At 35.1% G+C, this 24,710-nt stretch overlaps 10 protein-coding genes and 24 non-coding genes across 38 annotated transcripts; 20 read left to right on the top strand and 14 right to left on the bottom strand.

Moving 5' to 3' along the window:
* Positions 1-513: 513 nt before the first annotated feature.
* Positions 514-658, top strand: ZK616.63. Its single transcript, NR_053971.1, has one exon. It is a non-coding gene; the product is annotated as an Unclassified non-coding RNA ZK616.63 (non-coding RNA).
* A 170-nt stretch (positions 659-828) lies between these two features.
* Positions 829-3,798, top strand: spp-7 (Saposin B-type domain-containing protein). 2 transcript variants are annotated; one of them, NM_068407.5, is made up of 7 exons: positions 829-960; positions 1,625-1,781; positions 1,846-1,968; positions 2,259-2,504; positions 3,172-3,264; positions 3,449-3,523; positions 3,570-3,797. In NM_068407.5, exons 1-7 carry the CDS (start codon positions 863-865, stop codon positions 3,732-3,734), a joined length of 957 nt encoding a protein of 318 aa, NP_500808.1. In that variant the 5' UTR covers positions 829-862; the 3' UTR covers positions 3,735-3,797. The 2 variants fall into 2 exon arrangements, with proteins under 2 accessions (NP_500808.1, NP_001293837.1); NM_001306908.4 differs by having other exon boundaries at positions 854-960; positions 1,834-1,968; positions 3,570-3,798.
* Positions 1,329-1,349, bottom strand: 21ur-15644. The gene has a single exon (NR_053970.1).
* Positions 1,505-1,525, bottom strand: 21ur-13587. The gene has a single exon (NR_053969.1).
* Positions 2,084-2,104, bottom strand: 21ur-9684. Its single transcript, NR_053968.1, has one exon.
* 21ur-4141 lies at positions 2,571-2,591 on the top strand. The gene has a single exon (NR_053967.1).
* Positions 3,062-3,082, top strand: 21ur-9761. The gene has a single exon (NR_053966.1).
* Positions 3,799-4,431: 633 nt separating the features above from the next.
* On the top strand, positions 4,432-5,197 carry ZK616.8 (PLAT domain-containing protein). Its single transcript, NM_068406.6, has 3 exons — positions 4,432-4,702; positions 4,851-4,932; positions 4,974-5,197. Exons 1-3 carry the CDS (start codon positions 4,475-4,477, stop codon positions 5,144-5,146), a joined length of 483 nt encoding a protein of 160 aa, NP_500807.3. The 5' UTR covers positions 4,432-4,474; the 3' UTR covers positions 5,147-5,197.
* Positions 5,198-5,404: 207 nt separating this feature from the next.
* On the top strand, positions 5,405-8,239 carry ZK616.65 (Protein-tyrosine phosphatase). 2 transcript variants are annotated; one of them, NM_001306909.2, is made up of 7 exons: positions 5,405-5,476; positions 6,292-6,425; positions 6,482-6,688; positions 6,735-7,047; positions 7,106-7,307; positions 7,394-7,971; positions 8,020-8,239. In NM_001306909.2, the coding sequence occupies exons 1-7, from the start codon at positions 5,459-5,461 to the stop codon at positions 8,197-8,199; spliced, it is 1,632 nt and encodes a 543-aa protein (NP_001293838.1). In that variant the 5' UTR covers positions 5,405-5,458; the 3' UTR covers positions 8,200-8,239. The 2 variants fall into 2 exon arrangements, with proteins under 2 accessions (NP_001293838.1, NP_001293839.1); NM_001306910.3 differs by lacking the exon at positions 5,405-5,476 and adding an exon at positions 5,865-5,962 and having other exon boundaries at positions 8,020-8,233.
* Positions 8,240-9,001: 762 nt separating this feature from the next.
* Positions 9,002-9,022, bottom strand: 21ur-8548. Its single transcript, NR_053965.1, has one exon.
* Positions 9,023-9,243: 221 nt separating this feature from the next.
* ZK616.61 (Titin-like) lies at positions 9,244-10,980 on the bottom strand. The gene is made up of 6 exons (NM_001268342.2): positions 10,905-10,980; positions 10,741-10,859; positions 10,368-10,528; positions 10,167-10,279; positions 9,587-10,066; positions 9,244-9,417 (listed from the first exon to the last, which is right to left on the bottom strand). The coding sequence occupies exons 1-6, from the start codon at positions 10,926-10,928 to the stop codon at positions 9,292-9,294; spliced, it is 1,023 nt and encodes a 340-aa protein (NP_001255271.1). The 5' UTR covers positions 10,929-10,980; the 3' UTR covers positions 9,244-9,291.
* Positions 9,448-9,468, top strand: 21ur-7961. The gene has a single exon (NR_053964.1).
* On the bottom strand, positions 9,489-9,509 carry 21ur-11217. The gene has a single exon (NR_053963.1).
* Positions 10,133-10,153, top strand: 21ur-14434. The gene has a single exon (NR_053962.1).
* 21ur-11230 lies at positions 10,344-10,364 on the top strand. The gene has a single exon (NR_053961.1).
* 21ur-6536 lies at positions 10,591-10,611 on the top strand. Its single transcript, NR_053960.1, has one exon.
* Positions 10,594-10,614, top strand: 21ur-11588. The gene has a single exon (NR_053959.1).
* Positions 10,981-11,060: 80 nt separating the features above from the next.
* Positions 11,061-15,716, bottom strand: ZK616.1 (RRM domain-containing protein). Its single transcript, NM_001392309.1, has 9 exons — positions 15,599-15,716; positions 15,451-15,538; positions 13,629-13,689; positions 13,423-13,572; positions 12,647-12,787; positions 12,229-12,291; positions 11,998-12,180; positions 11,870-11,949; positions 11,061-11,298 (listed from the first exon to the last, which is right to left on the bottom strand). Exons 4-9 carry the CDS (start codon positions 13,498-13,500, stop codon positions 11,088-11,090), a joined length of 756 nt encoding a protein of 251 aa, NP_001379953.1. The 5' UTR covers positions 13,501-13,572; positions 13,629-13,689; positions 15,451-15,538; positions 15,599-15,716; the 3' UTR covers positions 11,061-11,087.
* On the bottom strand, positions 11,416-11,436 carry 21ur-7978. The gene has a single exon (NR_053958.1).
* On the bottom strand, positions 11,417-11,437 carry 21ur-7092. Its single transcript, NR_053957.1, has one exon.
* On the bottom strand, positions 11,797-11,817 carry 21ur-5505. The gene has a single exon (NR_053956.1).
* Positions 13,137-13,157, top strand: 21ur-6244. Its single transcript, NR_053955.1, has one exon.
* Positions 14,034-14,054, top strand: 21ur-2571. Its single transcript, NR_053954.1, has one exon.
* Positions 14,971-14,991, top strand: 21ur-11196. Its single transcript, NR_053953.1, has one exon.
* On the top strand, positions 15,245-15,265 carry 21ur-5073. The gene has a single exon (NR_053952.1).
* Positions 15,717-15,868: 152 nt separating the features above from the next.
* 21ur-8448 lies at positions 15,869-15,889 on the top strand. Its single transcript, NR_053951.1, has one exon.
* Positions 15,870-15,890, top strand: 21ur-15341. The gene has a single exon (NR_053950.1).
* Positions 15,891-16,228: 338 nt separating this feature from the next.
* On the top strand, positions 16,229-16,249 carry 21ur-13883. Its single transcript, NR_053949.1, has one exon.
* Positions 16,250-18,033: 1,784 nt separating this feature from the next.
* On the bottom strand, positions 18,034-18,786 carry ZK616.2 (CHCH domain-containing protein). Its single transcript, NM_068403.2, has 3 exons — positions 18,664-18,786; positions 18,521-18,617; positions 18,034-18,182 (listed from the first exon to the last, which is right to left on the bottom strand). Exons 1-3 carry the CDS (start codon positions 18,758-18,760, stop codon positions 18,083-18,085), a joined length of 294 nt encoding a protein of 97 aa, NP_500804.1. The 5' UTR covers positions 18,761-18,786; the 3' UTR covers positions 18,034-18,082.
* Positions 18,787-18,873: 87 nt separating this feature from the next.
* On the bottom strand, positions 18,874-19,556 carry ZK616.3 (CHCH domain-containing protein; the record flags this gene model as incomplete). Of its 2 annotated transcripts, NM_001306905.3 has the most annotated exons (4): positions 18,874-19,019; positions 19,072-19,190; positions 19,292-19,364; positions 19,414-19,556. In NM_001306905.3, 4 exons carry the CDS (start codon positions 19,553-19,555, stop codon positions 18,949-18,951), a joined length of 405 nt encoding a protein of 134 aa, NP_001293834.1. The 2 variants fall into 2 exon arrangements, with proteins under 2 accessions (NP_001293834.1, NP_001368427.1); NM_001380229.1 differs by lacking the exons at positions 19,292-19,364; positions 19,414-19,556 and having other exon boundaries at positions 18,949-19,019; positions 19,072-19,156.
* A 99-nt stretch (positions 19,557-19,655) lies between these two features.
* swsn-6 (Actin-related protein 4) lies at positions 19,656-21,592 on the bottom strand. The gene is made up of 8 exons (NM_068400.7): positions 21,560-21,592; positions 21,430-21,506; positions 21,287-21,364; positions 21,122-21,236; positions 20,965-21,065; positions 20,174-20,920; positions 20,039-20,125; positions 19,656-19,987 (listed from the first exon to the last, which is right to left on the bottom strand). The coding sequence occupies exons 1-8, from the start codon at positions 21,582-21,584 to the stop codon at positions 19,907-19,909; spliced, it is 1,311 nt and encodes a 436-aa protein (NP_500801.2). The 5' UTR covers positions 21,585-21,592; the 3' UTR covers positions 19,656-19,906.
* On the top strand, positions 21,467-21,685 carry ZK616.62. Its single transcript, NR_053948.1, has one exon. It is a non-coding gene; the product is annotated as an Unclassified non-coding RNA ZK616.62 (non-coding RNA).
* Positions 21,686-21,820: 135 nt separating this feature from the next.
* perm-3 (ER membrane protein complex subunit 4) lies at positions 21,821-22,782 on the top strand (the record flags this gene model as incomplete). 2 transcript variants are annotated; one of them, NM_068401.8, is made up of 3 exons in its annotated part: positions 21,821-21,937; positions 22,075-22,293; positions 22,411-22,782. In NM_068401.8, the coding sequence occupies 3 exons, from the start codon at positions 21,821-21,823 to the stop codon at positions 22,597-22,599; spliced, it is 525 nt and encodes a 174-aa protein (NP_500802.1). The 2 variants fall into 2 exon arrangements, with proteins under 2 accessions (NP_500802.1, NP_001368428.1); NM_001380228.1 differs by lacking the exon at positions 21,821-21,937 and having other exon boundaries at positions 22,141-22,293; positions 22,411-22,599.
* Positions 22,783-23,052: 270 nt separating this feature from the next.
* On the bottom strand, positions 23,053-24,696 carry ZK616.5 (uncharacterized protein). Its single transcript, NM_068399.4, has 8 exons — positions 24,663-24,696; positions 24,380-24,453; positions 24,272-24,334; positions 24,148-24,226; positions 24,035-24,100; positions 23,844-23,984; positions 23,724-23,797; positions 23,053-23,679 (listed from the first exon to the last, which is right to left on the bottom strand). The coding sequence occupies exons 2-8, from the start codon at positions 24,451-24,453 to the stop codon at positions 23,583-23,585; spliced, it is 594 nt and encodes a 197-aa protein (NP_500800.1). The 5' UTR covers positions 24,663-24,696; the 3' UTR covers positions 23,053-23,582.
* Between the last annotated feature and the right edge of the window lie 14 nt (positions 24,697-24,710).

Here is a 24,710-nt window from a genome sequence, read left to right as displayed (position 1 = left end):
ATGCTGATTATTTTTATCTTCAGGAGAGCAGTTTTAAGGAGGAAATGCCAAGAGTTTTAGATTAAGAAATTTCAAATTTCTACCAACAGATTTTAAAACATTACTCCTGATTTTAGGACAATGAAGATTTTCGCATTTTAAAAGCCTAATTAAAAAAAAACGGCGAGATCAATTTTTCTAGTATAAAATGCTCCTCTGAAGATAATTTTCACAAAGTGTCCAATTAAAAAAGTCATCTCTAGGAGTGATAACACTTTGAATTTCCGAGATTTATTGAAAACTTTATTACATCTCCAACATTAATAATAAAACAAATTAAGAAAAAAGTATTTTACAGTTTTCTAAAGTTTGATGTATTTATAGAGTTTTGCTCTTGAAATATTATTCACAATTTTGCCTCTTTTATAAAAATATCAACAAAAAAATTCTCAAAATTCTCAAGCTAATATCCCATCTGAGACATGAAAAAAGTGATCTTAAGCACGATTCGATTGTCTCCAAACCCTTTGTTCATCATTTTCGTTCAATTATAATAGTACACATACAGTAGGAGGTAGTGGCGAAATAAGGCAATCGAGAGGAAGGATCACAAGTGTGCAAACGATGCTCTCAACTCGGGTGCTCAAATTCGCACATCTCGAGTGTCTGCGTCTCTTCATCTCGCACGCTCTTTCGGCGCTTCTCTTACCAAATACAGTGCTTGAGGTGCGAAATATAGAGAACATAGACGTCTTCTTCTTCTTGTCTTTATTTTGGGCTCCCGGGTAGCTCCTCCTATTTTCAATTGTTTCTGTTTCACTCATTGAATTTCAATAATAATAATAAGTTCCGTTTTCACCGGATCTCAAACTCTCTTCTTAAAATGAGAATTAATTTATTTTTCGTTTTTGCCGTGTTAGGTCAGCAATTTCAAGTCACTTTTACATATTTTTGGAACGAAGAACCAGTTGTCAGAGAGAGGTGAGTTTATTTTGATTAAAAATGATCAATTTTCAAATAATTTCACTAAATATCAAATTGTTGAAACTGTACATTTTGTATTTAGGTTTTTTTGAATGAGTAACATTTTTAAAAAGTTTATGCGAGTGTCACTTTTTTTCCATGTTTTCAAAGAAAATCAACGAACTTGAGAAACCCTCCTTTCAAGAGCAATTTCAAATTTTCAGTGCATCTGTGCATCCCCTACTATTTTTCAAAAATTACAATAATAATATGGATATCTTGAAAGAAAAAATTCAAACTCAAAAAATTTTCCATAATTAATTGATACAACTAAACTTTCTAGTTGATTCTTAACACAGAGCACCTGACTGCTGACACATAATAACGAAAGAAAGTTAAAGCATGTGATATATCACATAGTGAATAACTAGATATATAAAATTCTTGATACTGTGCATTTTTATTAATTTTTTCTCTCTTTTTTTGAGATGATTTCAAATAATTTCAAATAATTCAAAGATTTCAAATATTAAAACTACTTAATGCTTTTAGTCTTGTCGAACAAAGAATTTTCAAATATGTATCAATTATTTAGATAACTGATAAATAACATATATTATTTAAGAAACAGAAAAAAATTTGTTGAGTAGATTTTATCATAGAAACAATTTCAAATTTACAGAGCATCTCCTTCTCCAAATGGAAATACTCCGTCTAACTTGGGATGTTTCATGTGCACTCAATTATTGTCAGTTACAAAACATCGAGTTGGTCTATCGGAGAATCAATTGAGAAATCAATTATATGAGAAATGTCGAGTACTTCCTTCTGTATTCAAGGTGACCGAATAATTCACATTTTTGAATTTTGAATAAACCAAAAAGATGTTAGGAAAATTTACAGGAACAATGTTTCGCGTTTGTGGAGACCTCACTTCCAGAGATCTATTATTCAATTAATTATGATATTTCTTCGAAAGATGTGTGTGTTCGAATGAATTTTTGTGATGAGAGAAATCCATTTGCGGTAAGTTGGATAGGTTATGATAGTTCTAATTTTCATTGGGACTGGTGAAAAAGATAAATTTTCAGTAAACTTCTAGAAAACGAAGCGTTGAAAATAGTGGGAACGTACAATTTAGTGCTTTTGTTTCAAATGAATAGCAAATATAAATTAGGTTTCGTTAAAAATATCTACATTTTGAAACACTAAAAAATAAATGTAACAGTTTCAAAACTCCCACTTAAGTATTTCAAAAAACTGAATTGAACATTGTTCCACTTTTCTAAACAATAAAAAAAACTAAAATTTTAAAGATCGGCGGTCCACTTCCATCAATCGAAGCTACAACTCTGTACCCAGAAGAAGAAGCTGAGGAAATTGAACTTCCGACTACTACAACAAGAAGACGTACTACAACAACTACAACAACTACAACTCCACCACCAACTACTACTACTACAGTACGAACTACAACAGCTTTGACTCGACCAAATCCAAGTATTGAGCAAGTGAGAAGAGAAGAGCATAATGATAGAATTGGACATAAGAATGTGTTGGAGGTGAGGATTAGAATTCTTACTGTTTCAAGCAGGTTTTATTTTCAAACAGAAACTGCAATCGTTTGATATACTTTGACATTGACGTTCTTTTTGAAAAAGCAAATTTAATAACTCGAAAGAGTTGTGTAACCCGTTTTGAAAATAATGAGGAAATAACAAAAAAACGAATGACCGACAGGAAAACCGAAATTATTTTAAGACTATCAAAGGTAAGTTGCAAAGTGGGGAAATGAAGAAAGCGTAATGTTAAAAATTTAAAAAACTATTTAAAAAAGCAGAAACGATCAAAAGTGCATATTTTTCTCATTTTCGAAATTGTATTTTTTAGATCTCGAAACATTTTTGGCTCACAGTCAGTTCCCACTTTTGCGACAAAAACAATCAGGAATAATTCTGTTAGTACGAACTTTTTTATATATAAGGGAAAAAATTAAGCAGTGCGGCTTTATTTTTAATTTAACAAAGTGTTTTCAAATGATAAAAAATAAATAACAACACATTTTCAAATTATACTGTTTCGGGTTAACAATATATTCAAAAATTATAAATAATTGGAATTTCTTACCATTCCTCAGTCCTCAGATTTTTTTTAGTTCAGCAATGAAATAGATATATTAAAAACATAAACCTGGAAAAGATACTAATGTATTAAAAAATTTCGTTTCAGATAATTATTCCACCACCGCTTCGTTCAAAATACATGTCTCGGAATACAATTGTCGAATCTTCAAGAGAAAAAGTTCCCGAAAAAGAAGAAATTGTAAGTGTCACATTTTTTTATTTCAGGTTTCCCTGCAGATGCCTGCTTATGTACCTTTGACAGAGTGTTCCATGACTGTAGGAGGCAGTGTAGGCACGAGGCAGGAGTAGGTCGCCTAGCATGCAGGCAGGCAAACGTTTTTGAGTCTACATGAAAGATTCAATTTTATTATTCTCATTTTCAGGACGAGAAACGTCTAACATGTGCGTTTTGTGAGAGAATGCTGGAAAATGCCAAGAATTATGCGGTCACTTCAAAAGTTTGTCATTTGTGATTTTTTTTTTTTGAGTTCATAATTTCTTTAGACTGACATAACCTCATTTGCCAATACAGCTTGTGCTTCTCTTGCCAAAGGAACAACATCTGATCAATGTTATCAGATGGCTGATAAGAAAATCGCAGAACTCGCGAAATTTGTGGATCAGCAAGTGGTCGATGCGTTGTGGTGTGCAGAATTGAACCGATGTTGAGTGGAATATTTTCAATTGTGCATTGTAATTTTGTTTGAAACGCAATTAAAGTATTTTTAATTTCAACTTATTCCTGGGCTTTGAAATGAGACTTGTTTTATTTGAAAGAACACCTTCTAAGTAGGTCACTACAAAATATTTTGCTCCATCCGATGTTTTCAAAAAAGAAAAGTTTCGGAAAAAATTTGAAATTTTCGGTCAGAACATTTTTCAACATTTTTAAAATTAAGATTAGACCTGAAAAAACTCTTCTGAGTCATTTTATGAACCATTGATTTGTGAAAAAAATTGTCTGAAAGCAATTTCAGATCCACTTATTTCTGGTTTATTATTCGGCAGATTTAAAACAAAGTTATTTTTTGAAATTGAAAAATGCAGATTTTTCATCGAAATCAAAAAGAGTTATCGTTGGGGAAATTTCGCCTTTTACTGATTTTTAAGAGAGCAAAAGTTGAGATTTTTTAAACAAAAAAAACGATAATTATTGATTTTCAGAAGAAATATCGATTTTTCGACAAAGGTAAAAAAAATTGATTTTAAATATTGATATTTTAAAAACATTTCTCGAAAAACAAAATTTTATAGATTTTTACGAGAAAATAAATAATAAGTTCGTCAATGAACATTTACAAAATTTACTCACGTTTTTCCCCCTATAAAAGCCGAATTTCTCTGATTTAAATCATTTTCAACTATACTTAATAAAATCGACAAAAAATCGATAATCAAATTAATCGATAATGGCGGCGGAATCGATTAAAGAGATGGGATCATCGGTTCGATCGAAATACGATGACGACGATTGTCCGGCGGCGTTTACGATCCTCATTCGAACTTCTTCCGATTCAACGCCAGACGGTCCCAGCGAAAAGATATCGATTTTGATTCGAGATGATGAGGGTCGTGCGACTGATAAGCAGGCATTACGGTATTCTCATACACATCCAACTCCATTTCAGAGAGGACATGTGAGTTTTCCCGCAGGAGAATTGATTTTTGCCAAATTATTGAATATCGATTTTTTTGGGAAATTCCGGCGGACTATCGACTTTTCACTAACTTATCGACTTTCCGCTAAAATTATCGATTTTTGATTATATTATCGATTATTTTCAGTCCGATCTCTTCGTGATGGCCAATCAACCATCGCTCGGCCCACTGACATGTTGTGAGATTCATTACGACGGCGCCAAGGAAGGTCTATAGTTTGTAGTTTGTAGTCTTCACTCAAATTTTCAGCACTGGGTACTCCATGGAAGTTCCATACCATCAATATCTTCCACCACGAGAACCGCCGTGTCTACAATTTCCAGCGCGACGAGCAACAATCGACGGAAACCGTTTCAGCGTTGGTGTGCAAAGATGATGGGGCTCAGGTGATGCCGGCGGCGCTTCGAGACCCATTTGCTTGAAGGAAGAGAATATTGAACTCCATTAAAAAATAAATAAAATTTTATGAGTTATCGATTTTTCTGTTTAATTTCTGATTTTTCGAATATTATACTGGGGACCATGACATATAACAGGATATATTATTTACTCAAGTTTTATGAATGAAATTTCAACAAAAAATGTATTGCGTGACCATTTTTAAAATGAAAACCACGTTGTCAACTTTATTCAAATTTTCAAAAAAAAAACTTTGAAATAAAAAAGTTTATTACTTTTTCTATCATTCGTTCTTGCAGTTTCGGTGGAATTTCCGGAATAAACGGATTCACACTATGAATATGTTCAATCGAGTAAGTTCATCATATATACTGCGGATTTTTGCGTCAGAAACTTGGCAGTATGATATACAAAGTTCTACAGAAAATTTGTATAGTCCGCCAGAAGTGTGCCTGTTGAGCGACAAAAATTGAAAAGATGCGACGGAAAGCAGGCGACCTGGCTGCCTGCTCACCTACGCCCGCCTCGTAGGCAGATTTTTTGTGTCAGCTTGTACCTCAAAGTAGGTGTCCCAGCTGCGAAATGCGGGCCTCACGCCTGCCTCAAGCCGACGCCGCGCGCCGTAAGTTAAATTTTAAAAAAACTAGAAATAAACTTTATTTATCCCGTGAGCTTATTTTTTCAAAAAACAAAATCAAAACCACGTTGCCAACTAATTATATTTTTTCGCATAAAAGTATTTTCGAACCAATTCATTACTTTTTCTATCACGACATCCATCTTTGGAGTTCAAAACTTCACGGAATCAGAATATTCACATTATGAATATGTTCAATAGAGTGAGTTCATCAAGTATATTGCGGAATTTTGCGTCAGTTTGAGTCAGAAAGCTGCGCCGCTGTGTGCAAATAAACTGGCCACGTGCGACAGAAAGTTGAGAGTGGGTTTCCGACACCTCTCGACTAGCTGACGTGTCAACAGAATTTGGTCGTTTTAGGCAGAAAGCTGCCAATCGGCGACAGAAAGTTGCGCTGTTGTGTAACAGAAAGCCGTGGCGTTGCTCAAAATTTGCGTCAGTATCATTGTGCGATAGAGAGTTGAAAGAGTGCGACAGAAAATTGACAGTGTTCGCCAAAAATATGTTCAAAACTAACTAACTTTTTTACAGAAAGCGAAGCAAGAAGTAACAAAAAAACCAGAAGCAAGCAATGGTTCAAAAAATTCAAAATCAAAAACCAAATTCTCACCAAATCAGAAGCGACGCGAGGTAAAGAAGAGCGATTCGGACACTGAAAGCTCACAGTAAGGACATTTTAATTTTTTTTTTTTAATATCTTCAAGTCAACAGAAAATTTCAGCAAAAATACTAGACGAGGGAAACCGGTACCAGCGCCGCCGTCATCGAACAGCAAGGGCTCAAACGACAAAAATAAACGAAAATCCGTCCAAGAAGTTGTGAAAAAGGTTGTCAACCACATCCCGTTCTCTCCATCAAAACAGCCCACGTCTACTCCACCGGTTTCAGAGGGAAATAGGAAAAGGCTTCAGACGAAGGTTGTTGAGAGGTAGGTAGAAAAGTTGGAATTACAATCGCAAAGGTTTATTGTTTAGAAGCAACCAAATCGAGAGTGAAATGGACTCGTTTGTCAAGAAAATCGAACCGAATGAACGCCGAGCCACTCAATACAATCACTCCAACTCACTTAGCGGAAGCAATGAAGCAGTTCCGCCTGGAAATGTGAAGAGGTCGCCACAAAAAGCTACGCATCCCATCAGAACTACCAGATCCTTAATTGGACTCGATGGAGAGACAGAAGCTGTGTACTCGAAGACATCCAAAACATCTCCAGACAAGGGAAAAGTGACGGCGGATTCGCCGCGCTCGCGACGGACATCCAAGTCACTCGAGGAGAATTCTTCAGAGGTATTGATATCCTGAAGTAGATTTTTCACAGGGCATCTCAAATTTCGTAAATTTTCAGGCGAACGACTCAATCTCGCTTGCCGATGACGAGGAGACAAGAGAGGCCTACCGAAAGCTGTTCAAGGACTTTGCCATGTCGAGTCAGAAAATGACTCTTGATGACTTCAAGCAGGAATTCAGCAATCTGCCAGGCGATCCACCATCCGATCTATGCACGGCCTTCAATCAGCCAGTGAACAATAAGAAGAATCGGTACTTAAGTGAGTTTATATTCGAATATTGACTGACAGCTTACTGTGTGAAACAGAAAAATGAAACCAACATGTGCAATACTACCAATTTTCAGACATTCCGTGTCTCGACATCTCCCGGGTCCAGCTGAAGGTCATGCCCAACAAGAACTCCACCGACTACATTCATGCCAACTACATCAGAAGTCCATTCCTGAAGCGTGGCTACATTCTGACACAGGGTCCCAAAAAGGAAACGCGGGCAGACTTTTGGAGAATGATTTGGCAGGAGAACACAACGGCGATCGTGATGCTCTGTCAATTCACCGAGACGAATCGTGAGAAATGCGCCGAGTACTTCCCGAGAAATGCGCATTGTTGCTTGCAATTCGACAAGATGAGTGTAAGCTACGAGGATTCAACGGTGAACAAGTCTCTGGTGACGACTCGTCTCAATTTGAGCTATGAGGGCGAGACTCGACTGATTACTCACTGGTTATGGAAGGAATGGCCCGACTGGCAGGTGCCTGGATCCTCAGAGGTCATGCTGAAGATTTTGAGAAAGATCAGAGCGAGAAGTACACCTCCAGTTATTCATTGTTCGGCGGGAGTTGGCCGTTCGGGAACGCTGATGGCTGTTGAGATTGCGTTGCAATCGATTCATAGTCATTTCACGCTGCCGGATATTAAGCAGGTAAAATTTTTAATGCCTACCTACCTATGCCTACCTTGGATATTTCAGATTGTGAGCCACCTGCGCGTGACTGGGCGAGCGGCGTCGGTGCAGACTCTCCAGCAGTACATGCTCATTTGGAAGGTGCTCCTGGATTTTGGAGTTGCCTACAAGCAAATAACGGAGGAGCTCGCTGAGAAGTTCAACGCTACGTATCGTCGTTCGTTAAGAAGTAATAATGGAACTTGATTTGTGAAAATTTTTGTATTTCCCATAAAGAATTATTAGGGATTTTTTGGTTTTTTTTAAATTATATCCCACCGCCCGCAGACCACAGCCGAAGTTAAAAGAATTTAATTTATTTGGATGCAGCAAAATTTTTTGTAGTTGTCTATTTAGAAGGCGTTCTTCCAAATAAAACATGTTTTATTTCAAAGCCCCAGAACTAAATACTTTCCTTGTAAGAGAGGCGGGGGAATGTGTTGCGTGGCATCATTTGTAAAAGCACTAAATTAAATAGTTTTTTTTTGTAATAATGTAGAATGAATATTTGGGTTTTCTATTTTAAAATATTTCAAATGAGTTTTGAAGTCTTCAACTTTCCTCCAACATTCGGCATTTGGTATCTAACATTCTTCCCACATTCTTGTTCTTTTAAAGTGATTTAGGGAGTAGAATGGACTCATTACGATTGTGGTCTGGAATTCGTGCCTTGTGCCATTTTGCATGTCTACTTGATACACTGTGCCAGTTATCGGGGACGTCCCCCTGGTTTTTATACTGAAGCGCTCGTAATTGGAAAATAAATTTTGGCATCGAGAGTCGAAGGTATGACCTTGCATTACTCAGATTCACGTTTGGGGCTTTCATTTCCAGTAAGGGGACAAGTTTAGCATAGTTTAGGAGTTTCATTTTGTGGCTGAATGTCCCAATATAACCTTTAACTTATTCAAAATGTACAAAAAAATGTTTGAACTTGGATCTCACAAGTAGTGAACTAGTCTAAAGGTCTACTGTCGAATGACATTCGGAAGTCGATTTGTGAGCTGAAATACTTTCCTTGTGATTTCCAGTAGTTATTAAAAAGTAAGATTCTACAAGTGTGCTCTTTGAAACAGTAATTTTTCGGTCGAAATTATGATTGTTCATTCGCTGAAATGTGAACCTATATGCATAGAACAGCATTATACTTTTTTAAAGATAGACTCGAGTATTTTTCAATTACATTTTCAGAAAAAAGTTTGAAACAAAAACAGCTTAGCTGAACACCAAAACTATTTGGTTATCAGTAAGTTTACAGCCCCAAAAACTTTATTTCCACAGTTATCAAATCAACTAGTATCATTCTTCATCCTTCTTCGATTTCTTCTTGATTCGATGCTTTGTTGAACACGTGAAGCTAACCATTCCATCCTTTTCGGTGAGAATTGTCAGTTCTCCACTATCCGGATAACGTTTCACATTTATCTGAAATTTTGCTGTAAGATTGGTTGGTAATGATTTATGAAACTATGAAACTTTTAAAATTCACCATCCTACGTATATGATATGTAGATCTACTAAAATTGTATTTTATTTCAAACACTCATAACGAATAATTGAAACAGTAAAAACTTTAAAAAATGTGCTTTTTTACCTGAATTCTCTTCTTCATCTTCTTCACTTCCAATGGTGATTCTACTTTTGGGTCCTCAACCATTTTCACCTCTTCCTTCTTTTCCTCTACTTTTGGTGCTTCTTCTTTCACTGGTTCCTCCATTTTCGGCTCTTCATTCTTTGGTACTTCTGGCTTCTTCACTTCTTCCTCAACTTTCTTCGGTTCTTCTGGAATTGGTTCAGGAGTTTTTTCTTTAAGTGGGGGTGTTCCTGATTCCTTATTTTTTGGTGGAGGAATATCTTCCGACACTTGTGAATTTGAATCAGAGGTCGTTGGTTCTTCCGTAGACTGAAGATCGTGTGGATGAGTGACACAGTCTTTATCCGTTCGATCATTTGCATCTCCTTTCTCTCGAACAGCTGGAGCTTCTTGTGCAGTTTTCAGCTCAACTTGTGCTTTTCGAAGACTCAAATTCCGTTCATCGTAACGAACTGAATGGTATTCAGCAGATGGAAGCTCCTGAAAACAATTTGATTTTCTGTTTCATGAGGTTTTATTAGATTAATCTTGAAGAAGCAAAACTGTTTCAATGCAATAGTATGTATGTACAACAACTCACTCTTTTGACTGCAACTCTCTTCACCACCTCATTCGAAACTTTTTTGGTCATTGAACCTTCCTCGGCACTTGGACGTTCTGATGAAGAAGACGTTCTCCAGCTTTCCAATGATTCTGAAGTTAATCGGTTACTGTTTCATGTCTACAGTTCAAACGTTTCAATCGATTTAATCTTCACTACCTTCAAAACTTCCCCTCTTACCTCTTACAGCACCGACAATTCCTTGTTCCACACTAACTGCCTTCTTCTCTTTCTGCATCCTGTGAATCATTTTTTGATCGTTTTCTTTCCACGCATGTTGTCCACGTTTCATTGGTCGGAAGTCATCTGCCTTCAGAATATCGATTTTTGTGGTGGCGGTTCTGAAATGTAAAAGTTACGGTTTCACATGAAAATTATAACAGCTACACAAAATGAACTTTAGTAATGATTGAATTGTGGAAATATTCAAACTTCCTCAATCTAGTTCGAATAAAGTGGTTTCTCTTACTGGCTCATTACAAAAGTAAAGTTTATGAACTTCAACAGGCTTCAATTTCAGCTATAATTTTAAAAAATCCAAGTAAAAACTAACAAATCTTGATTGGAATTGTAATTAATGTCCCGATGAAATGAAACATCAATGTTTAAAGCTGAGTCATTTATCTGTTCAAGCCATGCCGCAACCGATCCAATGACTATTTCTTGAGTTAACTGAAAATGAACGGAAAATCTCGGAAAATCTGAAAATGAACTCACCTCGGCGTTATGAATTTCAGTCATTTCGCTTGTTGATATGCAGCCGTTATGTTATCAAAAAATAATAGGAATAATTGATTTTCGATTCTTTTTTTCTAATTTCCCGCCGTTTGTTTTTTTTCATTTTGAACTTGAGGCTGTGCTACGTAAATAATATGTATTCCTCCACAATTTTATTTTATTTTACATCAAAAAATTCAAATATTGCGTTAAATCAGGTTGAGCTAGAAGTGGATTCTGAGGGAATAATAATGGGAATGATGGGTTAAGGAATGGAATAAGTGATGGTTGAAGTATTTGTGCTGGTTGTGGTGGTAATTGGAATAAATGAGATGGAATTACTGGACGTTTGAGAAGAGAAGAAAGTCCAAGATCAGTGCTGGATGGTGTTGGGCTGGAAAATGGAGTTTGTATTATTGTTTCTGGTAATTGAAACTGACATAGTTTTCAAGCCATAAATTTAGACCAACTACACATGTATCGAATATCTTTCAAACTGTCTTTCACTTTTCTACGTTCAAAACGGAGTGTAACCGGTTTTCCTTATTTCGATAATTTAAAATGACTTATAGCAACAGAAGAATTTCGTTTTTTCAGAGAATCATCAAATTGTTAGTTATATAATTTGCAATCTATTTCTTTCATTGTTTCGGTTTCTCAGTAAAAAATATTTTCAAAAGAAAAATTTGCAAATTTTCGACAGCATCCTAGTTTCACATATTTTATACATAAATAATAATCACATATTTAACGGTGGTAAAAATATTGAAAAAAAAGTCGTCAGATAAAAATCACAAAATAAAAACAAAAAAAATTATGAAGTCATCAAACTAATAACTTGCTAATTTTGATTGTATAAAACGGCATATAGCAACAGATTTTTTTTTCTTTTTATTATTGTACACTATAATCAATAATACATAATTTTAGGTAACTATTTTTGAACAACATGAAACAAGATTCACCTTTCCTCACTCATCGGTCTTTTTCTCTTCCTTCCAACAGTATCCGGTCTTGCCCAGCTCACAGAAATCAGCTTTCCATTCTGAAAATCCAAAAAAAATCTTTAAATTTTGTTTCTCCATTTCCCAACCAATGTCTTCCCATCCATCTCGACTATCTTTTTCTGTGCATTGGCTCTTGTGTCAAAGAGCACAAAACCATATCCATCTGCCACGTGGCATTGAACAACTCCGTCAGTGATTCCTCCAAAAGCTTGATAGAGTTCAGTATCCGGCATGTCACGAGATATTCCACGTACGAAGACATTTGATATCTGAAAGTATGAAAATTAAATAACTATTCCAAATGAGTGAAAGCATACATTGCTCATAACATTCTCCGCTGGTTTTGGCTCTTTCTTTGCGAAATTGACTTTTGTGAAGAGCTGAAAATATTACTGTTTCAAATATAAAAGAAAAATATGGAAGAGGAAAAAAATCTGAAGTGATTGGGTGATTGGATACAAATTACTGTATATTCTAAAATAATACTGAATTATGAAAAAACTATTTATACGCTTTATGAAACAGTATTAATTCAGAAAAATACATTAATTGGAATTGAAAATCAGAAATGGTTTGATTGAATCTAGGATTATCAAATAATCAATCAGAGCATTGTTGTCAAACCTTTTCAGTGCCTTATTAAGGCTCCCTTGTAATATCCTCTGAAATTTTTAATGAATTCCTATACGACTTTTCCATTAAAAAAAATCAAAATCTAAGAAAAAAGTAGCATACCCCTGAAAATTTAGCCAACAAAACGTTTGCCTCGGCAAGTGATCTGCATTGTACAAAAGCAAATCCTCGATGTTTTCTAGATCCATTTTCAACAATGTCAATGCTCACTTCAAATGGTGCAGCCAATTGGGTGATCAGATTCTGAACCTTGTTTTTAGGTTATTTCTTTTAAAATGAATATATGGTTGCATTACGGAACGCCCTACTAATTTCTGTCGTTTTGAGTCTGGAGTTGAGTTTTGAGTTTCACTTAAATTATGCATTTTTAATTGAATAACTGACTAGAACACTAGTAGTAAAGTAATTTTTTCCGGTTCAGGTGTAAATAATTTTTCAATTTCACATGAAGAATAGTATCAAATTAAGCTACAGAAATAATTTTGTCTTCCAAATAAATAAACATGGTTCTGAAATAATTTTCAAAAAATATTTCTCAAATTAATTACTGTTTCTGAATTGTTTGAAATTTTGTGTCAGACTGACTGCTTGTTGTTGAATGTTCACTATGGATTATTGTTGTACTTTCAGAAATAGGAAGGTGTGTGGCAGGCACGTATGTTTTTGTTCAGGCAGTTTTGGTGCTCCAAAAACATCTAAAAATTACAAATTTTTGCAAGTTTGCATAGAACGGCACATTTGCCGAATTTGCCGCCCACTCCTGGTAGTAACGTCAATTCGTTAATCTAACCTATAATTTTACATCTCTGTCCACCTCCCAATGAATCATATTTCCCTTTTACACCTCTTCGCTTGCCTATCCAATTTCATACACTTACCCGAATTTGCTCACTGCTCAAGTTTGTCGAAAATCCGCCAACATAAAGTCGATCGCAAAAGTTGTCGGCCGATATCATGATGTAGTGAAACAGGAATAAATGTTTTTGGATGAAGGCAGGGGATTGCGTGATAACTTACTCCATAGATACCTTAGAGACAAAATGTTGGAATATTTAATTTGACACGAACATTCATAAACACATACCTAGAAGAGTAGAAGTGACAGAGAGAAAGAGGAAGAGAGAATGAATGAGGGGTCCGAGGTCCTGGAAAATGAGAAAATATGTTTGGAAAGAAGACTAAAACCAAAAAAGGTGTTGCTATAGGGAAAAAGAGTGTGGCTCGAGTGAATGAATGAGGAAGAACAAACACCTCTCGTCACGTCGTTTGTACCTCCAATTATATTCAACCTTTTGTCTCTGGACCCCCTTCTGTCTTTTTTTGGTTAGTTGGGATTCGGATTTTGGACAAAAAAAAATAGTTCTTGATACAAAAAGTGGCATGAGAATAAGAAGAATACTTATTTTGCACTTACAACGTATATTTTGGCTTTAAAAAATTTTACAGTTTCAAGCAAAACATAAAAATGTTTACAATTTTAATTATTCAATCCTATCATACTTTCAAAAACATGTGTTTTCTTGTTTTTTATTGGTTTCTTGAAATGTTGTCTGAAAAATCTTGTAACCAGAACATTTAGAACAATCAGACTAACAACTTGAATTTTAAAATATCTGGAAGCATAAGAGTCAAAATAAGTATTAAGGCCACATATCCAAAAATTCTAACTGTATCAATAACCTATTTTAATAAATAGAACAAATGTGTTCCGTTTAATATTCTTAAATTTTTATGATATCTGTGTACTGTGTGGATGTCTAGTTAAACTTGTGAAGAACCTAATCATAATTTTATAAAATTTTATATATGCAGAACATTTAAATAATCAATTTTTAAAAATTTTGCAAATTGTTTTCTTTTTTTTTTATTCAACTTGGTGCCAAATTTTAAAGCATATTTTATAGTTGAAGTAAGGTCAGTGGATATTTGGATTTAATATTTAACAAGTAGCTAAATACTGTTGATTTTCAGAAAAATTCAATTTCAAACATTTTCAAAACACTGCGTTTTTGTTAGAATTGTCTGAACCTCAAAATTAAGAATCTAACAAAATTTATCTTCTACTCTTTTACAGAACTATAGAAATATGAATTTAAAAAAATAAATTTCTAATTTCTGAATCGTCGAAAAAATTTAAGAAAAACTGAAATTTCTCAAAAACTAAACGGATTTTTAAACTATTTCCGGCTATATTTTTTTCTTAGTGTTTTCAAAAAACCTTCATTGTAGTGTTAATTAATTACTATTATTCATTAATTCAGAAAGATTTAAAAACTGAATAATCTATAAATACAAAGGGCAATAAAGCCAAACGAAAGCAAACAACTAGCTGTGAAACTTTAGATTCTTCATACTATTTTAATTGAGTATATTTTTTGACTGTTTCAAAAAACTTGTTTTAAAGGTATGTGTTTTTCTTGGTATATTATGAAATGAATATCTAGTAACCAAAAAAATGCATAATTTATTTTTTCTTCAACTTATAAATTTCCTTTGAGTAATGGTTGAAACAATTTTGCAAAACACTGTGAAATAGTTATATTTCACCAGTGAGGCAACTCGATTTTATATACTTATTTGAAAATGTTTCTAATAAAGCAAAATTTGCTTAGATTTAAAAAAATGAGTATAAATATTAATAAAAATGTCGATACATTTTCGCAAAGGTTTCATATTTTTCGGTATTTTCAAATTGTTTGATTTGACTTTATTGAAGATTCTTTCCAAAAAAATTTCTAAAAAGGTTTTATGGCGATTTTAAATAACTAATATCTGCAATTTTGGCCACTTTTTTTGTGTCGCAGTGCAAAGCTTACTTTTGAAATAACATGAGAAAAACGTCCAACATTTGCAATAAAAGATTCATGAAAAGTTGCCAAAATTGAAGAATTGTAAAAATAACTTACCCTAATCAAAACTATAAATTGACCGTTTTCTTTTCCGAATCAAACGTTCTTCTTCTATTCCGATCGAAGTCTCACCGAACCAAATCTCCTACAAAAAAAAGAACGAATTATCATATCAATTGTTAACAGCCAAACAACAAAAACGTGCCTTTGTCATGTAAATTATCATAACCAACCACAAAAGAAGAAGAGACCACCCAAGACGGCATATTTGAAGTTCTCGCTCTTCTGCACTATTTCCTATCACTGATTGGGATACTGTAGGCATATCTGGAATCAAAATATTAATTATAGAAGTTGATGGAAACATTAAAGTAAACGAGAGAGACTTTTGGTAAATTTCTGCAATAAATGCGTTTTGGCAAGAAACTACTGTTTCAATAAATTTATGAAGTTAATTATTTTAGATGACTTATAGTTAGAGTTAGTTAGAAAGCAACTTTTAAATGTAATAATTTGTTTTATCATTTCGATTTATTAGTATTCACTGAGTACAACAGAACATAATTAAAATTTTAAAATTGAATTTAGAATTGAAAAACTCTGACACAAAATTTAATTCTGGAATAAATAATTAAGGTGAAAAATATAATTATCAAATGGGTCAACAATTGTCAATATTGTTTAGATAACTAGAACATAAAATCATTTGCGCGTGAATTAAAAATTCAGCACAATTCGTCGATTTTGAATGATTTTCTATTTTTATTAAAACTTTTAAAATAAAACTTCCCGTTTTCATTGCTTTTTATCAGGTCTTCCCATAAGTTTTGTATATTTTTCAAAACTTTTGAACACGTCTGACAGAACAAAATCGAATCTTTTATAAATGTACATGTTTAGTATGGTTAAGATTATTATTGAGCAGTTTTAGACGTGACTATTTCAAATTGCTCAAACTTAGCAACCACTGTGTGAACTTATGGGAAGACCTGAAAATTTAAAAAATCATTTTAAGTTCTGGAACCCGAATCGTATTTTAAGAAGGAAGTACACTACTTATTTTATTCAGGTTGAAGACCTAACATCTACACAGTAGGTCTTCAGGTAGGCACAAATAACCTGCCAGCCTACCTACAATTTTTATGATGCCTAAACGTTTGCCTACACAAGTGTCTTATTTCAAAATGAAAATAGGCAAGAGGTAGGCACGCCAAGAAAGAGAAAAAAAGTCCCAAAGTCAATTTTCAGAAAAAATAAAGAAATCAATGTAGGACAGCTAGAATGTTGGCTCAAAAAACTGGAAAACCGGAAATCGAACATCCATCCGGCTTTCCAAATGATACACTCTCTGTGATTATTATAGAGAAAAAGGAATAAAAATAGCTCTTCTTGAGGACCTCTTTTCCATTGAAAGACAGGACTGAATTGAATTATCGGCCCAAAAAAAAGGAGCAGCAGCCGAAGAAAATGGAGGAAACGGCGAAGAAAAACGGATATACATACATAAACATATGTTTAAAGTGGAAAAAGAAAGAAGAAGAGTCTAAAAAAAAAGGATATGGAAATGAGTTTGACAAAAAATGGAATGAAAAGGACGTTAATTATAGGAGAGAAACATTGAAAATCCTTGAAAAACCGCAATTTGATGGCATGATCTTTGAATTGGAGGTAATACACACGTCACTTTGGAATTACTGGAATAAGACTATGAATTCGGTTTTTAGAGGTGGAGTAGCGTGAATGATTGATTTAAAATATTTTCTTTAAAAGTCTGAAAATCAGAAATTCCAATAACTTTTTTTTCTAGAGTTTGAATCCCCTTTGAAATGAGAATCTGAGCCCATTTTTTCCATCTGATTGGTCAAAAATTGGTTTTGAAGCTTTAATTCCTGCGGAAATTCAGACAGGAAGATACATAAGTCACAATGGGAATATCTCGTTGTATAAAATAGTTTTTTTTTAATATTTTTTAATTTTTCGTTTTTAAGTTTTGGCATTTCTGAAATCTCCTACTACCTTTAAGTTCTTATAAATAACCAAAATATTATTTTTTTTGTTTACATTAAGCCATCATTTGTTAGTCATGATCTTGTTTGATGATGACAAATGATGACAACGAGGAGAACTTCGTATATCGACACAAATCATCTCTTCCGCGCGCCCCGCCCCATTGGGTCCCGGATGTCTGTCACTCTCTAACTATCTACACTCTCTGTACCGGTAATACTAAAAGAAGAACAAGAAAAAGAGCAAGAAGAAAAGCTCATTTCATTTCTCAAAAAAAAGGAAAATGTATATTCTGAAAGTGACAGCTGCTTATCACACTTGGCAGGCATAATTTGAAGAAAGAAATGAAATTTCCAACCAACTTGAATCACAAATCAATCAGGTTTTAAGGGAAACGTAGGAAAAAATTTATAAAAGAAAATTGGAGTCACGACTTCTCGAGGGACAATTCAATTGAATTAAAGAAAATTGCGTGCACTTTTCTCCGTTTCAAGGAACTTTTCCGGTTTCGAGAGTTTGAGAGAAGAATAGAATTCCAAAAAGTGTTTCCAAGTGAAAAGTGAGCAATTTCCCAAGAGTTTCGGCTCAAATTACCTGCGATGTTATTCTTTTTTGTGTGATTTTCAAAGGACAAAGAGGATTGCAAAGTTTATTACAGATTCAAAATAAGGAATAATACAGCTTAGGATTTGTTATTCGCCTCTTCTGTACAAATTGCGTGAGCCACAAATTCCTTCTCACAGTCCAAGCCGCGTGGTGTGGTTTTCGAAGCGTTGAAGCATCTGAAAATGAACTTTTTGGGTCTCGTTGGGTATTTGCGGCAAGGCTGGAGATTTCTTGAAAGAATTTTTTAAACCAAAATGTTTTTCTGTAAACCTGTCGTTAACTTAAAAACCCAGACATTTTTTAATTATGCACTTTTTTTCAAAAATACTACTCGAAATTGTAGAGCGTAAATTCGCTCAAACCCTTAATGTTTTCAAAAAGAGGGGTTTCAAAAATCTCCGTATATTCGCCGCCAAACGAGACTCATGATTAGGGGGCGGAGCGTTTTTGATTAGCTGTGGAGCGCAATTGCATTCTCATCAAAACTATTGCGTTTCTATAAAATATTACTAACACTAAAGCATCTCTTATCAAATATCCACATCGATGAGCAAGAGCAGAATGGAGGCAGGTGCAGTCGATGTTGATGCTGCCGTCGGGATACACGGATTCTGAAGAATTCGAAATTTCCCGATTCTTTTTTCCAAAATTTTATACCAGGTGTCTCATATGGCTCAAAATATGGTCGGTATTCCATTTTTACCGATTTGAAAAACTCTTCGCGGCCCAACTTTAAAATCTCGTCTTTGGACATTTTTTGGTCTTTTTTCTCGATAAATTCTGAAAACGGAGGGCTATGAAAATCGAATAATTCTATGAAATAAAGTATTTAACTGGGAAATTCCAATTCGTGATGCTCAGAAGAGATTTCAGAAAAAAAATGTTTATTGCAACTCGACCTACAGTAATATTTAGAAAAATATAAATAATAATACAAAAATATTATTTCGGATTAATTTTCAATTCTTCCGTATCCACAGTCATCGCCTTCCGCATTTGTTCTCGTCGTTCATCTGAAAATTACATTTTTTTTATATCTTTCTAAAATATAATTCGTTAACCAACCACTCATATTCTGCATACAGGCGGCCCAATTTACAAATTGATTTGGACATTTTTCCGATGGATCTCTCGTGTCGTCGCTTTTCATACAAATGTACAGCTCTCGGAAGAAGTTGCCGCACCTGGATAAATTCGAGGTTTAAAATATATTAATAGTATTGTTTATTTATCACAAGAAAGAGCTACACCGGAAGATATTATTTATTTAATCTGGTGAAGGTACCTATGTGCTACCAGAGATCCACCTGCCATACATGGACACTGCCAATTAATTGTTCCATCTGGAAACGTTGGTCCTGGAAATAAGAAAAATTAAGTTTTCCTGCTTTTTATCTCAATTATTACCAATTGTTTTGTATTTTTCTGTATTCTGCATTTCTAGAACCCATTCCGATTTTATTGGCTCTTCGAATTCTTTTTTTCCAATGTACAGTACCTCATCTTTGACGTGGCATTGCATTTTTCGTATTAACGAAAAGATGGGCATCGGGAAAATGTTACAATTTGATGGCGGAAATTTCAAAACAAAATAAATATAGAAACTTTTTCGGGATCGATATCCTATTAAAACATCTTGTGATTAGCTTTTTAATCAGCAATAATTTTATTTCAAATGTGAATAAGTTTAAGCTCACAACTTTCGAAATACACAGAATAAATAGAAAATCGTACAAAGAAAAAATATAAAAATTCAGGGGTTCTCTTGGTTGAGATCGAGGAGAGAAAATTATTGGATGTCGACGATTCGAATTAACTTGTGAATCGGAGAAGATATAAATACACGAGAGAATTGATAAATTAATGAATAAATACTTGAAAGCATTTTAAAACAAAGTTTTTACGGGCACTTCTTCTCGACAATCGATTTTCCACTCTCGTCGTACTCGGCCTTGCTCACCCACATTTGTTGGAATGTTCCCTACAAAAAATATGGAATTAAAATAAGATTTTTAAACTTTTTATTATTCACCAAAGATCCGAGAATTGATCCTCCGATCCATGCGCCGTACTTCCGTTCCGCTTGAGTTGGAGCAGCGAATACTCGGAGCTTGATCGTCTGAAATATTTTATTCTTTATAAGCGTTATTTAATTTTGAAGAATTACCGGTGGACACTTTGTGGCTAGAGCATAGTTGAGCCGTTCTGTGAATCCAAGAATCAACGAGTTTCCTCCAGTGACTGTGACGTTCGAGAAGAGTGTCGGTCTGATGTCAATATCTGCAAGATTTGCAGAAGCTGCTGCCATTTGAGCCACTGTCATCAATCCATCCTTCTTTCCCTCAGCTTTAAGGTATCCAAGATCGAATAAACACTCTGGAAGCTTGATTCTTTCGGCTCCGAACTCTTTTGTGTATCCATTAGGGAAAGCATAAGGTGTCGATGGAAGTTTGTCGACGTAGTCCATATCAATACTTGTATCACAGAGTTGGAGCATAGTGGCTGCCATATCCTCCAAAAGCATCTTTTTCATAAATGCATCGTAACTTTTCGTGACCTGTGGTAGATTTTTCCTTGGAGTCCATTTTGGAGCTTCTCCTTCGTTAACTTCTTCTTTTCCACCGATTCTATAAGTCGGAATAACATCAATCTTCTGTTGATCGAGCATTTGAGCCAGTTGTTCTGTGATGAGATCGCCGCCGATTGGACATTTTACCACCGCGTGAGTCACTGCGTAGCCATCGAAAACAGGAACAACTGAAGTTTGAGTTGCTCCAGAATCAACCATCAATCCGTGCGTTCTTCCTTGTGCGAAACAGGAAAGAACAACATTCTTGGAGAGGTAGTACGCAGGGACTTGGAATTTTTCGAACATGATCTCAGTCAGCTTCTCCCGACGAGCACGGTCATTCCACTGAAAACAAGTGTTTCTTATTAAATAATCCTTAATGTTCTTACCGAGCTTTCAGAAAACAAAACCGGATGTTCAGATGGATTGGAGTAGAGGATATTCTCATACGAATGTTCCACAATCTTTTCGAACAACTCCCAATCTTCGACTGAAAAGCATTTTTTTGTTTTTAACTTTAACTTTAACTTCTGTCAAATTACTCACTTAATCCTTCTTTCATAAAACTTTCCATGTTAGTTCTGGCGCGTGGCACAATGATTTTGGTCGTTCCGATGAAAAAATTCTTCTCGCGTTTTGTTTGCACTTTCGAGTTATCACCCTAAAAATAATGATTTCATTGAAAATGAATTAAAAATTGAAACTGCGTACTTCTTCCATAGCCTCTTGTTTCTCAATAGTATCATCAGGAAGTGCTTCTTGAACGGCAATGTATGATGGAATATCTCCCTAAAAAAATAAAGCAATAATATATTTGAAGGTATAAATTTATCAATTCTTGAAATGTTTCTTGCCTTTGGGTATTCTTCTCCAGCAAATCCCACGCGGAATGATTGAGATCCGGCATCGAAAACCAAGCCGCTAACCTCGTCTGCAAAGAAAACGGCGTTTTATCTATAACTTAAAAGATCAAAGTTCCCATACCTCCTCCATAAACTGCTCCACTCATATCTTGATCTGAAAAATTTATAAAAGTTATAAATAAAACCGAGAGAAAAAACAAAAACAACAATAAACGCCGAGGGAAGAAAAATATCAGTTTAAATTTTATGCCGACACCGAGAGTGCGCCAACGCGATCAAAGAACGCGTCAGCAACCACCTGGCGTATTTATCGATTTTTGCTCTTTCATTAATTTTCATTGCCATTTGTTTCTTGCTCTTAAATATTCAATTCTTTTCCAGAATGTCACTATCGGCTTGGAAACTTGACTACACTTACTCTTCGAAGAATTGTCGTACTGCGGACAGTAATTTTAACCCGCCAGGCTTCTACTCGACAGCTGCCACCGTTCAACATAGCGTGAGTTGAATTTCTTCGAGAATTGAAAAGTCTTAAAAAAACAGTTATTCGCTAAAATTGTGTATTTAAAAAACATTAAGAAAGAAAAAAATCTGCTTATTATTAAAACCTTAATTTTATAATTTCTCAATTTTCAGGCCGAAGCCGATCGATCCGCTGATCAACACGAGCATCTGGCACGAAAACGAGTATGGGACACTGCAATGGGACCAGCTAAATCTCTGCCGATGAACATGTTCATGATGTATATGGCCGGAGGCGGTGTGTCGATTTTCCCAATTATGATGGTCGGAATGATGGTGTTTAGGCCGCTGAAAGCATTATTCGCAGTCAATTCCACATTCAAACCGCTTGAGGTAAGTTGCGAGTTCCCACAAACTATAGTTTGAAGCTAATTAGTACTGGTTTTTGTACCTTTTAGTTTTTGTTGTTTGGAGAAGGCGTTAAACAAAAAAATATTCTAACATTTTCAGAGCCCTGCAACTGGATCAATGTTTATTCACAAGCTCATCTTCTGCCTTGGAAACCTCGGAGCAATCGGTCTTGCCATCTATAAAGTACATACAATGGGTCTTCTACCGAATACTCCATCAGATTGGCTCGAATTCATTCCTCAACCGGGTCGTGCTCAGTATTCAATAATCGACGAAGTATTCATCTGAATCTCCGAACGAATCTAGTCAATTTCCATTCCCAATCTTTCCTCCAAACTTGCGTGATCTTTTCCATATTTGATTGCAGAATAATTAATAAGGATAGTATATAATTTATATCATTTTTTCCATTATGCTTCGTTCCCCCATTTCATTGTACTTCGAAAGTCCCCAAATACATAATTATTTTCTATAGTTTTTCTCTCGGAAATTCATGTCACACCATTCAACAACTCACTGATAACACGCCATGCAAAATAAGTTACCAGAGCTCAAAGAATGATGAAGCATGTGAAGAAGCTAGGAACACGGGAATAGTGATCAGTGATACAACAAAGATCACATGTAACAGATTCATAACTATTTTTTATTCCAGGATTTTGAATTCCGCATTCTAACCTACTGCCCGAACGATTTCCGTGAATATTTTTCAACACAACAAGTGAGAATCGAGACAATTTTCTGGAGAATGTTTATTGTGATTCAAAAAAACCAGAAGGAATTGAAACATTGACCAGAGGAAAACAAAAACAAAAAGGAAAAGAGAGAGCAGACATGGGACAGACATTCGGTGAAAGCTCAAAAGTTATTCTGCTAATGCAGACTTCTAGCCTAAAAGGATGCGTATGAGGTGATGGGTACAGTAAAAATGGGAAAATATAACAAAGGATCGAATGGTCAATGAGGATCGGATGAACGTTTCATAGAAAACAATGTGAAATTAATTCAACCTTCCAATCATCGATGGTAAATAACCTTCGATCGTATTATGGATTAATAATGGGGAAAAAGCTCCTGACTTAGAATCATGGAAAATACAATGTTAGAACTTCTTAACCGGTACAGAGAAAAATGAATGACGGGGGTTTGATTACGGGCATGATGGGAGTGAGAATATGACAGATAATATGAGAATGATACATTCTTAAAATGAGGAGCAACTCAGGCATAAGAAATATGACAGATTGAGAGAAGCTGGAGAGGGAGATCATTCATGGAGAGTTGTACCAATTGCCACCTTCTTTGTACGACTTCTCGTTGTTGCAGTTAGGCGCGGTAGGAATCAATGGGTACAGATAGTAAACCCACCTGGAATGATAAATTTCAGTTAATTAATTGATTTAGATACTCACTGTGGATATACGAGTTCCTCGGATTCCTCCACAAAGCCACAAATACTCGAATCGTTCGAATTGTTGGTACCGTTCTACAAAAATACATTACAGCTAATGTTCAATGAAACTTTCTGGTACCCCATCATCGATAATCAGGTCCTGTGCGACAGGCTCGTCGATTCTTTGTCTCTCCACTTCTACTCGAGGCTGTGCCCTCTGAAACGGAATCGGCGCAACGGCGGGTGCTGTAGTTCTTGTCCTTCTATCTTGTGACAATCTCTGAAACCAAGGTTTGTCTCATAACGAAAATATGAAGAAAATAAACTCACTGGACCGGGAGTAGCCGACCGACGCGACATGCGGGATGTCTGAGCATTTCGGGACTCGTTCATCAGCTAAAACAAGAAAAATTAACTTTTTTTCGGTGTACTACAGCACTCACTATGATTTCGTCCGGATAAGATGGCCACGAGTCTGGCGATCCAAGGGAATAAGCACCTGTAGTCACCCAGTCGTACACCCTGAAGAATAAGTAAATTAGGAACATTTAAAAATTAGTTTCATACGTTTGTTGCCTGGCGACCTCACTGACTGGACCGCTCCAGATTTTGTCCCTGTATGCGCCTTTGCTGAAAAGAAAGTACTCGAAAAAATGACATTTTTTATTCAAATACCTCGGGGAGTGCTCTTCTCTTGGCTTAGAACTCCAATTCTGTCTCGTTTGATGACGTCCTCGATAGTTTGGCATCTGAAAACAATGATAAACGTTTTTTGAGCTTGAAAGGAGAAAATTTAGGCAAACTCGTCCAAAAATGAGAATTCAGACCGTTTTAAAAATAGCAAACAAGTTACAGTAATCAAAGGAGCAGTCAGTAAACTAAATTTAGGCCTCACCACGAGTTAGCGAATTTCACTTGCATTTGCGTATTTTTAAAGAATAGTACTTTTTAAAATTACCTCTAGTAATCAAATTTGTTGACAGTTTTGAAATGAATGAAAAATTTA

Source organism: Caenorhabditis elegans, chromosome IV, assembly GCF_000002985.6.
Source record: "Caenorhabditis elegans chromosome IV".
In the NCBI taxonomy this organism is placed as follows: Eukaryota; Metazoa; Nematoda; class Chromadorea; order Rhabditida; family Rhabditidae; genus Caenorhabditis; species Caenorhabditis elegans.
The sequence above is the reverse complement of the archived record's forward strand: the minus strand, read 5'-3'. Positions and strand labels throughout refer to the sequence as shown.